The sequence below is a fragment of the Chrysochloris asiatica genome, unplaced genomic scaffold, assembly GCF_000296735.1.
Source record: "Chrysochloris asiatica unplaced genomic scaffold, ChrAsi1.0 scaffold00046, whole genome shotgun sequence".
Lineage (NCBI taxonomy): Eukaryota > Metazoa > Chordata > Mammalia > Afrosoricida > Chrysochloridae > Chrysochloris > Chrysochloris asiatica.
In genome coordinates, this window is record NW_006408564.1 from 4,119,349 (window position 1) to 4,134,433 (window position 15,085).

General features: G+C 40.7%; 1 protein-coding gene across 1 annotated transcript in view; it reads right to left on the reverse strand.

The window, feature by feature from the left end:
* The window catches only part of ERC2 (ELKS/RAB6-interacting/CAST family member 2), a 1,669,968-nt gene that overhangs the window by 298,628 nt on the left and 1,356,255 nt on the right, over positions 1–15,085 (reverse strand). The window contains exon 17 of the mRNA XM_006862059.1: positions 9,170–9,235. Coding sequence (XP_006862121.1) covers positions 9,209–9,235 — 27 coding nt within the window. The 3' untranslated portion in view covers positions 9,170–9,208. The remainder of the gene's footprint in view (positions 1–9,169; positions 9,236–15,085) is intronic.

The window sequence follows — 15,085 nt, forward strand, 5'->3', positions numbered from 1 at the left end:
TGACCACACTGGTCTACTGATTAGTGGAAGAGGGGGAAAGGCAGCAATGAAGATATGGGTTGAGTTTGACCACGTTCCATAGACAACCATCAACCTGGAGATGAGAAAGAGAGAAGAGGAAGGGCTGGTGGGTCTGAAGTGTGGTGAGTCCTGAGGCCCCGGACCTACCACAGAGGGCAAGAGCTGAGAGTGTAGCATCCAGCTGATATGAAGTAAGGGAAAACACACATGAATGCCTAAACTTGCAGATAGAATTCATGTGACATAACTTCAATGACTTGACAATCAGAACTCAAATAGAAGAAGATAAAGAAATTTGATAAAGGAAACAAGTATAAATTGCTATAATTTGATGAACTTGACTTATACTTATGGATATAGTAGCTCAAAGAGGGAAGGAGTCTTCACATCAAGGATCAAACAAATCCCCTCTGTACAGAGGGTTGGTAGGGATGGGCAACTTAGACATTGGCTACTTAAAATGGTGGGGACGGAGGTTGCTATAAAAGCACAAAGTGATTGGCTTACAAGTTTTTAAGAGGGAGTTTAGTTTTAGAGTGTGCAGGGGAAGATAGAATCCCCACCGAATAGTTCTCATCTTGTCTAGACAGGTCTGGTGTAAGACGATTGAGATAAGATTCTTATGATTTAATACTGAGCCATTGTTATCATGGCAAATTGTGACTGTCACAGCTGTAAAGATAGAAGTTTTCTAACATAAAGTGCGGGAGGTAGTTAATCGGAATGTGGGACCCTATCTAGAGATGCAGTGACACCAGAGATGGAGGCAGTGGTGATGGCATTGAGAAATAGAGCAGCTGAGAACTATAGACTCATGGGGGGCGGGGGGGGGAGGCTGTGTGCTGGTGGCTAGGAGGCAGGCTTGCAGAAGGTGTCCTTTGGTTGCTTCAAAGATTATATGTTCCTGAGTGATTTTGTGTATATCCAAAACAAATAAACAGCAACAACAACAACAACAACAAAACAGAGAAAATAGAAGCAAATATTGTTGAATGATAATGTATCGAGGGAATTGTAATCATTGCAATGAAGCAAAATATGATAGGGTGGGTGCAAAACCGATGTTCTCCCATCTAAAATATCACTCAATTTTCAGTAAAAGCTACTTGGGGGAAAAAAAGAATATATGATTGATCTACTATTGGCAAATCCCCAGGCAAAATGAAAACACTATGTCTCCTGCTTTAAAAAAAATATTAATAATTTCAAGAAAGTGGAAAGAGAGCATTAAACCAAGAGTGGAGCCCTTCTAAGCATGTGGTCCTATTGGCTGTACAGGTCACATAGCCCATAAAGCTAAGCATGGGTACAAGGTCCAAGGTGACAAAGGCTACTACCTCTAGGCACCATCAGCAGACCCTGGGTAGTGCAAATGGTTAACATGCTGGATTTCTAATAGAAAGGTTCAAGGTTCAAGCCCACACAGAGTGCCCTGGAAAAAAGGTCTAGAGATCTACTTCTGAAAACCAGCCACTGAAAACCCTATGGAGCACACTTCTATTATGACTCACATGGGATCTTCATGAACTGGAGTCTACTCAATGCTAACTGGTTTAAGGACCGTCATACTCTATAAAAGCAAACTTTACCCAGTTCACTTTACTCTTAGCAAGCATCACCCTTGAATGACTACAGAGATAAATTTTGCCTAGACCTTTTGGTATGTCCATTCCAACTGACTGTTATTTTTAGAATGACTTTTCCTAAATTATGATTCATTTCAGCACCAAAACTCCAGATTCAAGTCAGGGCACTCTGATACAATTATGAGCATATTACTGATGCCTAGTAAAATAATTTCTTGTAAATGTTTTTTAATAAGGACCATAAATCAAAACATTAAGAACAGTTAATTTTTAATGTGTCACCATTACCCATCTTTAGTTGTAAATTTCATGTTTCCTTAGGCTTCACAGATTACAATGCAATTCAAAACATGCAATGCCTCTTCAAAACCAGAAAGTCCAGTATGAGGGTCCAATATGGTGGCACAGTTAGATGTCTCAAAACATACCACTATGAATCAAGTAAACAAGTGAATTGGACACAAATCACCACATTGGAATCCTGAGCACCAAAGTCAAGGCAGAAGCACTGGACCAAGTGCCAAGTGCAAGGAGACTGTGAAAAAAACAGAAGATATGGAAAAGCATGGATCGTTGATGCCTTGCCAGCCAAATTTGCACAGTGAAGCCATACTGAGAGAAAGTAAGTAGCATTCTTGACTGACCTGGCACACCCATGTCCAGATCCAAAGAGCAGTGTCTTGTGCCATGTGAAAGTTAAGTCCACTCATCTCATCCACTAAGCCCCAGATCAATGCACAGACCCAAGGACCTACAGTATCCATCCTATCTGCTCCCTGCAGTACCCACCACTGTTTAACCCCCTACACAGTTCCCGCACCTCACTCAGATACTTACTCTGCAGACCTATGGATTGGTGGCAGTAGTCTCTCTGTCCAGTCACTGGTACAGGGGACCCACGAAATTGTGATATCTATTGAAGGAGCTCTGGTAGCGTAATGGTTACGAATTGGGCTGCGAACTGCAAGGTCAGCAGTTTGAAACTACCAGCTGCTCCATGGGAGAAAGATGAGACATTCTGCTCCCATAAAGATTAACAGCCTTGGAAACCCTGTACAGGGTTGCTATGAGTCGGAAATGACTCCATGGCACATAACAACAACAACATTCCTAGGCCCCAGAACACCAACAAAATCAGCAGAAGATGAATTAGGTGAAAATTAAACAGTTATACTCATCAAAAGACTTCTCCAAAAGAGTGAAAACAGTACCTACAATCTGGGAAAAGAAATTCTGGCAATGAAGTATCTGTCCTATCTAAAATTTATAGAAAACCTCAATACCACAAAAATAGACAAAGAATGCAATGTGAAAATAGGCAAAGGATATGAACAGACACTTCATCAAACAAGGCATCCAGGCAGTAACAAACACAGAGAGAAATGTGACAGATCATCAGCCTTTGTTGTTGTTGTTATTATGTGCTGGGGAGTTGGTTCCAACTCATAGAGACCCTGCACAGGGTTTCTGAGGCTGTAAATCTTTACAGGAGCAGAAAGCCTTATCTTTCTCCCACGGTACAGCTGGTAGTTTCAAACTGCTGATCGTGAGATTAGAAGCCAGATTCGTAACCACTATGCTACTACTAGAGCTCCTTAAGAGAGATACAAATCAAAACTACAATGAGATACACCACCTCATCCCAACAATAATGACACGAATCAGAAAAACAAAACAAAACAGTAATAGCAGAAAACAACAAATGTTGGCAAGGATATGGGGAGATTGCAACTCATACTTGTTTGGTGGAAATGTACCCTACAGAAGAAAGACCCACAACTTGAATAGACTATTTATGAATATGTTCACTGCAGCGTTATTCACAATAGTGAAAAGATGGAAATAATCTAAGAGACAATCAACAAGTAAAGGGAAACACAAATGTACATACAAACAAACATGAAAATCCTATACAGAGATAATAACAACAAGCCCATGAGACAGCTCACAAGAACTTAAAGGACTTTGCTGTTTTGTTGTTAAGTGCCATTGAGTTAGTTCAGACTCATAATGACCCAGTATAGGGTTTCTAAGGAGTGGCTGGTTAGTTTGAACCACTAACCCTGTGGTTCAAACTGACCTTTCGGACCTGTGCTTATCCTTCAGCGCCACACTAGAACTCCTGAAGGACATTATGCAGAGTGAAAAAGGTCAATCACAAACAAAGAAATATTGCATAGTACTACTACCATACCTGATGTGGCGCTGTGGGTTAATGCGCCAGACTGCAAAGCCGTTTTAACTGCAAGGTCAGCAGTTCAAGCTTACCAGCTGCTCCTCGGAAACCATATACAGAGTTGTTATAGGTTGTAATCAACTTGGCGGCACTTAACAACAACCGTAGCACAACTGCTAATATTAAAACAATAACAACAAAACCAAAGAACAGGTTTACACACAGGAAAGTGAACGTTCTTTGACGGTAACCAGGGATAGGAGGGAATTACTAACTAGATAGAAGGCAAGTATATGGGGGTAGTCAGCACATTGTGACCAAAGAAAAGGAACACAAGAAGAAAGGCCAACAAAACTAATCACAGGACTCCGGTGTGATGCCATGGAATAAGCACTGGACTGCAAAGTCGGTTTGAACCACAAGGTTCCTACCATTCCTCAGAAACCTGATTCAGGGTCGATATGAGGCAGAGCTAACTCAACGGCACTTACCAACAGTAACCACAGCAAGCTAATTATTATACCATAGGCAATTCTACAACAATAATATTAACAAATAACAATTTATGAATGTCTACAAAGGGAAAGAGGTATGCTAAAGCGGTGTGGGAGGGTGCACACACGTACACCCACCTGCAGATACACCTTTGGTTAGTGCTACTTCCACATATATAATTTTAGGTGCTGTTGTTGTTCAACTCATAATGACCCTGTATAGGGTTTCCAAGGAACAGCTGGTGAGTTCAGACTGCCAACCTTATAGTTAGCAGTTCAGTGTTTATCTTAGTGTGCCACACCAGGGCTCCAACTGTAAATGGTACTGTTAAGTGCTATCAAGTAGTTTCCTACTCATAGCATTCCTGTAGACTGCTTCTGAGGAGCACCTGGTGGTTTTGAACCACCGACCTTGCATTTCAAACTGACCTTGCAGTGGAATGGCGGACGTTAATACAAACAATAGAATACACAAAGGGTACAGTGATGGAAGCATCTCAGATAAACCCAAACACCTCATGGAACAAAGTTCCTAGGCTCTAGGTGAAGGACTTAGAGGACTTCTACATAAATTGGCACAATATAATTTCTAAAGATAATGTTCTATATCCTGTTTTGGTAAATAGTGTCTGGAGTCTTCAAAACTTGTGAGGTGCAAACTAAGATACAACTATTGTTGTATCATACAACTGTCCAGAGCAAACAACAGTAAAGAAAACCAAAGATTCAAGGGTATTATTAGTCCAAAGGACTAGAGGCCCACATGAACCACAGCCGACACGACTCTGAGAACTAGATGATGCTCAGATATAATTACACTTTGGCTGAGAACACAATAGAGGGCCCTGAACAAGTAGGAGAAACATAAAAAACAAAATGAAACTGTATTGAAAAGAAAACCTTACTGCTCTAACAGAGACTGGCGGAACCCTCAAGACTGTGGCCATAAGACATCCTTCTGACCTGAAACTGAAACCACTCCTGTAGACCAACTTGCAACCAAATAATAGATGGACTAATAAACTAAACAATTACTCCCGGGAGGAATACATTCCTTAGAGCAATCAACTATACAAGATCAAAATGACAACATTTCCCCCAATGCAAAGATGAGAAGGCAAGAAGGGGTATAAAGGAAACAGGGAACCTGGGGCAGAAATGAGGAGAATACTGATACATTGTGATGACTGCTACATTTCATGTACAAATTATCAGATGGGAAACTGCTTTGCTTTGCAAAGTTTCACTAAAGCACAATAAAAACATTGGAAACCCAAACAAAAAATAGAAAATTGCCCCAGTTTCACATTACTTAACTCCTCAAAGATATAATTTTAAAAATCTGATGATATCTGAGCAAAATTATTTCAAGGAGTCATAAAAAGAGATGAGTAGTTCCCCTCAGAAGCCTATAAAATTAATGACAACTCATTAAAGTAGGATTACATATTGATACGTTTTCAATTTGTACATAAACCAAGAAGTAGTCATTCAAATAGAACAAGAGGATTTTAAAGTAGGAAAGGTGTGTCAGGGTTGCACACTTTCACTGTACCTGTTCAATCTGGTTGCTGAGCAAATAAAGTGTGACGCTAGACTGTATGAAGAACATAGCATCAGGATTGGAGGAAAACTCATAAACAGCCTTCAATATGCGGATGATACAACCTTGCTTGCTGAAAGTGAAGAGGATTTAAATCACTTACTGATGAAGATAAATGACTACAGCCTTCAGTATTGGCTACTCCTCAACATAAATAAGATGAAAATTCTCACAACTGGACCAATAAGCAACATCATGATAAATGGAGAAAAGATTGACGTTGTCCAGGATGTCATTTTATTTGCATCCACAATCAACCTCTATGGAAGTTGCAGTCAAGAAATCAAACAATGTATTTCATGGCAAAATGTGTTGCAAAAGGCCTCTTTAAATTATTAAAAAGCAAAGATGATGCTTTGAGGATTAAGGTACACATGAACCAAGTCTTGATGTTTTCAATTGCATCATAATGCACATGAAAGCAGGACAATGAATAAAAAAAGACTGGAGAAGAGACGATGCCTTTGAATTTATAGGTTGGTGAAGAATATGAAATACACCACCGGCTGCAAGAACAATCAAAACCTAGGTTGGAAGATGTACAACCGGAATCTTCCTTAGAATTGAAGATGGTAAGAATTCCACATCATGTGCTTTTTGGAGATTACCAGACGGGTCTGACATCATCATTGATGAACTAGAGGTTCAGGTAAAAGAGCAAGACTCTCAAGGAGATGGATTAGCACAGTGCCTGAAACCATGGACTCAAACATAGGAATGAGGATGTTTGAGGGTGGCATAGGACCAGGCAGTGTTTGGCTCTGTTGTACAGAGGGTCACTATGAGTAGTAATCAACTTGATGACACTTAACAACAACAACAATTTTTAAAGACAGTTTTTTCCAGGGTGCATGATATTTGGGGAAATTCCTCAAGGAGAAAGGGATACAAGCATCTAACATAATTGTCTCTACTTGGCTTGAATAAACCAATATATTCTATGGCCTTTGGGGCCATTTCCATCCTGACCATGACAACAAGGTGGAAGACCAGTGGAAATCTTTCCACTATTTAGGAGGAGACACACATATATCCCAGTACATAACACTGATGACAGTATAATAAGAAATGAAAAATCCCCAAGTAGGCATGTTGTTACACTTCTCAAAATAACTTCCACGCTCTGGCTCTTAAAGCCTTTCTTTACCTAACTTTTACATGTATGTTTTAGGCATATTTCACTTGTTTGTTTTATAACACTGTAAAATCCTCCTTTCTCATTTAACAATGCTTTAGTTCAAAATATACTTCTGTTTGGTTTGCTGTGTAAGTAAACTCAGTATTTCTCTAAAAGTTTTCATGACACAGGGAGAGTCTGTCAGAAGCAAGCTCAGGAACTTCTCAGGTACTACATGCCTCCCCCTTCTCCACCTCCTCATACAGAAGATAGGTCAGTTCCTGTGACCTACGAATCTAAAGACTGCCCAGCCAGCAGCATCACGGAACAAAGATCTGGAGATCTGCTTTCATAATGATCACAGCCAAGAAAACCTGGAAGAGGACAGTTCTATTCTGAAACACAAAGGCTCACTTTCACAGCACTGGTTTTGTTTTGTTTTTCATACTGACAAGTTTATTTTAGGAACCACTTTGCATTGTTGTTGTTAAGTTGGTTCTGATTCACAGCGACCCTGCATGGGGTTTCTGAGGAGTGGCTGGTGAGTTTGAACCACCAATCTTGTGGTTCAAGCCAACCTTGCAGTCCAGTGCATTCATTCACAGCGCCACATTGTTGTTGTTGCTAAGTGACATTGAATCGGTTCCAACTAGGAAGTGTTCATTCCAGTTCTGTTTTCTACTTTTACTGGCAAAGTGAGAACGGATTATATACTGAATGTAAATAAGAAGCATGTTCTCCCAGTAGCAAATGGATCCAGGAAGGGTTACATCCTTATGATATGGGCAGATGCTGTATCTGAAAACTGACCACTCTGTGTACTCTCCATAGGACTAAAGAAAGTCATTTGACCCATTGGTGCAACCTGCAACAAGTGAAACACAACAATGGGACTATCACCAGTTATTGGTTCACTCCTGGAAAAAAACACAACAGTTATTGGTTCAACAAGCACCTAATGCAATCACTGCCATGTTATAGGAAGGGAAAGGACACACAAGCTAAGTTACCCCAAAGAACTGCCTCTCTAATCCCTAACATGGGGGTTCTCTAGCACTGTGACATGTCACATTTATCCCGATACAAAAGAATGGCACATTGAGTCCTTTTTGACAATTAAAAATCCCTGTGGCACAAAAATCTACCACCTTCCTGGTTCTGAACAAAATGGCGTATGCAGAGTCATCGGCGTATGCAGAGTCATCGGCAGCCGCAGCACATCCCGCATCACCAGATGTATTAGCAACATCAGGGCATCTGTGACTTGGTTTTAAATGTAAACTGTCTGCAGTGTCCTGGAGAAGTGAGATTCCCAGCAACGCAAGATACTTGAGTTCCATACTTAAATTTTAACCAAGTAGAAATTACAGGTGCCACTCTTCATTTATAATGTAGTTAAAACAGAAATCTGGGGTAGATTCTTAACAGCTAACACATCAGCCTTACAAAAACACAGGAACCCCTGAAAAATGCAACATTTGTAATATAAGCTTCATAGAAAGGTAATTGTTTATAAACAATCCACTCATGAGTGGATACAATGCCACTCATGAGGCCTGCTAATATTAATATTTCTGTGATTATTCATCCAAAGAGTTACAGTTAGCCATTCACCATTACTGTTTATGCCTTGAGCATTTCCCCCCATCTCTTTAGAACTACCATAAAGGAAAGAGCACAACCCAATCCATTAAGTCGGATCCTGAGAGTTGACAGTTTCAGCTTCACAAAGATACATAGTTTTATTGTCCTTATTCCTTGCCAAACACGAGACACAACCGGCAGGATTTGAGTCTTATATCATATTGGCAGAGCTGGTAAAAGCAAGCATCCGGTGACAAGTTCTAGGTCTACAATTGCACCTTAAAAACCGTGTGTGCATCCTAATATGGACAACATTTGCATCTTCAATAACACAGAGACATTTGAACCGTGTGTAATCCAACCCCAAGAAAGCAGAGCAATTTTGTGGCTGGGGGGACAGAGAAGTGGGGTGGGGTGGGGTGGGGTGGGGTAGAGGGGGCACGCGGATATTCTGTGCTCACAGAACACAGTAGCAAACACAGAGCATAATCACAGACATCAGCAAGCATCACTGAGCACACACACAACACAAAACTAGAATGCAAAAAAATTTTTTTTATAAGAATGATATAAAAGATGGTTTCTCACCCCTCAAAACAAAACTGGAACTTTGGTTTACAGGCCCGGCTATGCCCATATGCCCTCCTCGTCATCCTGTGGCGGCCCGAGGTGGGGAGGTGCACAGACAGGAGGGAGCACCGGAATGAAAGAAGAGAAGGTTAGTTACACCAAGATGCACTGGAAAGGCACACTCTGATCTATCTTGACTTGGTTTTTTAATCTTAAAGAGCAAAGACTAAAAAAAAAAAAAAAATCCATAGTAATTTAAGTTCCACATCACTGACTCGTCAAATATATAACCGAGTTCTGTATCTATGGCAACCCCCACACAAAAACATTCCACCCACCCAGCTCTGCCTCTGTGTCAAGATTGGATTAGAAGATTTAAATTAGTGTACATTAACAGATGATTACTTTTTTGGAAAGCATGCAATCTGAATTGCATATGCCTAAGGAGTAGATTAAACCTTTTAAGTCAGCAGAGAAGTAATTATAGTAATCAAATACCCTTAATTTCTCTTAAGCTTAAAATATCAATAAAGGCTGAAGAAGAATTAAAAAAACAAAACAAAAAACCCTCCATCTACTTGGGTGGAACAAGCTTTTTTAGAATGCAATAATTCACATTGGCTATTGCGCAAAGGCCCAAACATGCTGAAAAATCTTGATTTGTCAGGTTCTGTTTTGTTCTTGGCGTAAAAGAAGATGAGCATGCCACGCATTGAGTACACAGTTTTCAGTCAAAAAAGTTTTCAAAGCAAAGGGAGCAAACTTTCAATTTGGTAGAATGCTTGTAGATAAGTTTTGTTTAACTCAAAAGTGTGTTCAACTATGAATAAACAGAAATTTGTTTGGTCTGAATTCTTGTTGTTGAAAATGTTTCCCAATGGCTCTGAATACTTTCCTCCCTTTTGGGCTAGCTGGTATGAAGAGCAATTGCTTCTTTCTTGGAAACAGAACACTATCCACCAGCACAAGTTCCCTGTTTTGAACAAGAATTCTCAGCGTCTACTACAAGGGTTGAAACACAGAATGGAAGATTGAATGGCTCAGAGCCTGCTGTTCCACATCTTTGAGTCATTTTTTATTATTATTATTATTTAAATAAATCTCGATTGAAACCACAGTTTGCCAGGATTTGGTTCTTTGTTTTGAAAACCAGGAGCAGGAAAAATAAAAACAACTTGGAACGTAGTCTCACTGTTGCTAAATGCCATTCACCCTGTTTTGAATCACAATGATCTTTTATAAGGTTTCTAAAGAGTGACTGATGGGTTTGAACCACCGACCTACCAGTTAGCAGTCCACTGCTTATCCTATAGCGCTCCACTTGTACTCCTCCCAAAAGGTTGCTGGTGTTGTTGTTAAGTGCCATCGAATCAGTTCCTACTCAAAGTGACCCTTTATAGGGTTTCCAATGAGTAGCTGGTGGGTTTGAACCACTGACCTATCAGTTAGCATTCCAGTGCTTTTCCTACAGCACCACACTAAAACTCTTTTTTCTTACTAGCTTGATCCTTATTGCTGGAGTCACTGTAATATTAGGCTGAATCATAAGAAAATACCACTATTTGACCTTTTAGGAACAGCAATTTTATAGGGTCCAATTGAATCTTGCCAATAGATCTAGGTAAATGTCATTTACTCAAGGAGGCAGATCTGGGATTTGAGCTGTATCCCAATACGCACGCACTTCTTACTTATCAGCATAGCTAGGTAAGTTCCAAATACCAGGGTGTTATGAAAAAATCAGCATTATATGACAATGGAAGGTATTTTTCTCTGTTTCCAGACAATCCATTTGTCTGATTTTACTGAAATTCAGAAAAATGATCCTAGAAATAATAACTGTTCAGCTTTAGTTATGTGCTCAGCAGTGTGATGAGGCTCCTAGGGGTTATTCCTCTGTGAAGAAGAAGGCTTCGAGGAGACAGAGCAGGATAAAGTGGGGCTATGTGAGGAGAGGTCCCAGAGTTTAATCACTTCACCCTCCTCCCATGCTGGGTCAGTCATCCTCTTGGAGATGCCTCCAGGACTGCACTCCCACCCCTGCAGACCCTGTGTTCACAGCCAGGAGCTTGCTGTATCCTCTCAGCCTGGTATGTCACTGAGGCTTCCTTGTAAGGATGCTGAGAGCCTGAATGAAATGTGGCCAGGTTGGGCTCACTTTGGGATGTCATCAGACTCACACACAGTTCTTCTAAACACCTGTCTCATGCCGTTTTCTTTCCTCTCTTCCCTTTCCACAGCAATTCTGAATTGAGGAGCCTCAGACTGCCTGGGAGCTGGGAACTCAAAACAGATCTCTGCCGGTTCAGTGCTGTTTGAAAGTCCTGGAGGAGGCTGGCTGGTCTGGCATGGCAGCAGGATGTGATGCCCACGAGGGGGACAGCTTCCTGGAGGCACACCTGAGACCCTCCTGCATTCACAGACGAATTGCTAGCTTCTTCATTAATGTGTAAAATAGCCGGATGGTAGATTGTTTATTATTGTGGTAGATGAGAAATGCTGTATAATGAAATAGTTAAGTGAGGAGTAGGTTTCCTTGGTATTCCTATATAGTTTGTTTTGCATGTTTAACAACATATTGCCAAGAACAAGGCCCAGAAGTTCACCAGGTTTGCCAAAGGGGTTCATGACCTATGAGGATTAAGACATTTTATCTGACTTGAGTCAATCAACTGATTTGTACAGCGTCTCAAATGGACAATGTGGTGTTGATTTAAAATGGAATTTACGTAGAAAATCTCTGACAAAAAAGAAGGTACAATTGATCATGTTAGTTGGGTTGTTTCATGTACAATTGTATTTATTGGACTCCTGGTCTGGTGCTACAGGATAATACAATTCTAAGGTCAGTTTGAACCATAAGGTCAGCTGTTCAAACCTAGCAGCTGCTCCCTGGAAACTCTATACAGGGTGGCTATGGGTAGTGACTGACTTAATGCCACTTAATAACAAATAGTCTAATAATTGCTCTTGGCAGTAAAATTCTGTTTTCTTTACAGGACTTTGTAAAATTGTATTTATATATTCATTACACTTCCTCTTAATTCTGGAGCAAGGTAAAGTTGATGTGTCCCTTTCATGTTAAGAAAGAAGGAAATTCTAGAACAGGGATCCTAGGGCATGCACAAAAGGGTTTCTGGGGCTCAAGCCACTCCGTGAAACTCAATGCAACATGTTGTGACCATGAATGTAAGCACATTTCTCTAGATGGGGGCAGTAATTTTCTTCAGAAGGTTCCTGGCCCCTCAAACTATTGCTATACGGACACTCAAAGCACAGAAAGATGCTGTGATAGGCTAAAGTTACAAAAGAGGGAGACGATCCCCAATATGTAGCCTGAGGTCCCTGTCGATCACTTCCTAACTGGCTGCAATGTAACTTTCCTTGAAGTTAATTTCATTTTGTACTGAAAAATACAGCAGCATGTATATATTCGGTGTCTTCTCAAATCCATCTACATAGGTTTTCTAAGTTTTTTGTTTTTTCTTCTTTAAAAAAAAAGAAAGAAAGCAGTAAGAAAGAAAAGTCACTGCCTCCAAAATCTACCACTATTATCTTAACAGTGAGATGTGGTCTAATGCAAATCACTATTAGCAAATGAAATATATTAGAAAGCAGTAATTAATTATGATTGAAACAGACAGAAGTTGTAGCTTTCAAATACACACTGCCAATATCACTACTGTGCCTCGTCCACTGTAGGAATCAAAAGGAGCTCCCAGATGTCGAGGGCTATTAAAAACCAGATGTTGAGATCGATGTCTTGTACGCTGGTGAATAAAGTAAAGAAATATGACAGTCTAATACAAACTTTGCTAACATTTAGCATAGCAGAAATGTGGATGAATTCCTTTAGAGAACTTGGAATATTATGCATTTTTTAAGTTTTGAAGTCCTGTAAGAGAAAATAGAAAGAGATGTGGTGGCCGGTTCTGGTTTTCCTAATCTTCAAAGCTCAGACTTGACTTGACTCCAATCAACAAGTGATCTGGGTCAGAGTGATTGTCCGTTTTGGGAATAGAGAAAGAAAAAAAAAAAAAAAATGCAGGAGCTAATCAGACAAGGAGCTCCAAGTACTTCCAAACATTCACAGCTGTTTGCCTTCTGCGCTGCCTGCATCTCTGTATGCAAATATTAATTTGTTCAGCAACCTTACTGCACAGAAATGTAAATCTGAGGACCAAAAAATAAGAAACAGATAAACACCACTTGACCCCTAACTTCTGTTATCATGCCAAGTTATTTTGAAGTACTTGGGAGTTTTTTTTTGTTTTGTTTTATTTTGTTTTTAAATGCTTCTATGAGGCCTGGGAGAGTCTGTTTTTCTGTTTCCAAATCAACTTTGCAGTGGCTTTTCTGGATGCTGCCTGGTGTCTACTCCCTCGTGGGTCCTTCCAACATGATTTCTAAGCCAGACATTACCAAAATAGAGGAGCGCCTCTAGTCTGCTGGTCATTTCAATGTTTTTGTCCATAGCATCTAAGGGATGGGAACATCCAAAGGAGAACCATAGCCCAGGACAGAGTGACCACAAACATGTAAAATGTTGCAGGGGTAGAGTCTTAACAATCACCTAACCTCACATGCATCCATAGATGCAGGGATGATGTGATGAACAAGAAGCCTTTGATGGGAATCCTGTAGTCACAGATGCTGGGCCCTAATGGGATTCTCTAAACACTAAGTAAAACAAAATTCCTCACCAGATGGGCTGTTCACAGTGACACTGTTGATGATAAGATCTAAGGCGAAAGGACTGAGTTATCTTTGACAGCACAGGAGACATGCCACTGTGGGGGGGGGGGCATTTATTAGCCCCAACTAAGAAGTTTTGGGAGGAAACACTATAATCTGACATGATAAACGCCCTGGTGTAAACCTTTAATTGGTCTCTATTTTGAAGTATCAGGGACAATCACAGAAGACAAGCCCTAGCCCATCACTGGATATTTTTAAAACCACCTGTAATTCTCTTTGAGTTTTTTTTTTTTTTTTCCAGCCACGGGAGGATAAGGGTTCTAGAGGGGACCAACTGTCACACCTGTCCTGGCTAGACAAAGGAGTGAAATGAGGAAGTGTCACTTTCAAATTAGTCCGGTGCCTTTGCGGGAATTTTGCCAAGTGTCTGTTCCAGGAAATTCAACCGGGCTTCACGGTAGGAAGGGATGCCAGGTGGCTGTCCTGGTTATGTTAGAGTCTGTTGGAGGAAGTCACAGCCACCATCACCATTCCAACTTCATTTCACAACTTTCCTGTAATGTCTAGAAAACTCAAGGCCCAAGACTTGGAAAACTTTGCCCTTGTAAGTCACAAAAGCATCTCCTTTTGACATTTTCAGTCCCAGGTTGGGCCATAAGTGTAAAAAAACCCCACTGACCCATGTATAAAGAAAAACAATAGCCGTGATCCTGGAAAAGAGGCGCACTGAGTTGTGTCAGGTACTAATACATTTTAGCTCAAATTCAAGTCCGAAACCTCGCACCCATGCCTTCCATCGCTCCACCTCCTAGGATGCTCGTCCAGGAATGGACATCTTTCTCCAATGACGAGGGGTGATGAGGTCACACATAGGGGGAAATTTCCCCATGATTTCTGTCTGTTACAACTTGCTGGGCCTATTTATAAAGTTCTCTCAAAGAACTAGGGAAGTCCTGTTGCAAGTTCAGAAACTCTGTTAAAATACAAATGTTAGTGTATTTCTGATCTAGGTCACAAAAAAGCCTGCACATATTAGCCCCTCCTCTGGGTTAGAGAGAGTGCTGACAGCTTTCTGTGTCTCTTCATTGACTCTCACCACGGTCCCGAACACAGGGGTCGAGCAGCTCTGTGTGGATATGGGAAGGCAGGTTCAGGAAGGTGGGGAGCCCAGGTAGCTCACCAAAGGACTCCTGGCCAATAATTATGGTTGTTGTTGTTGTTGTCAGGTGCCATTGA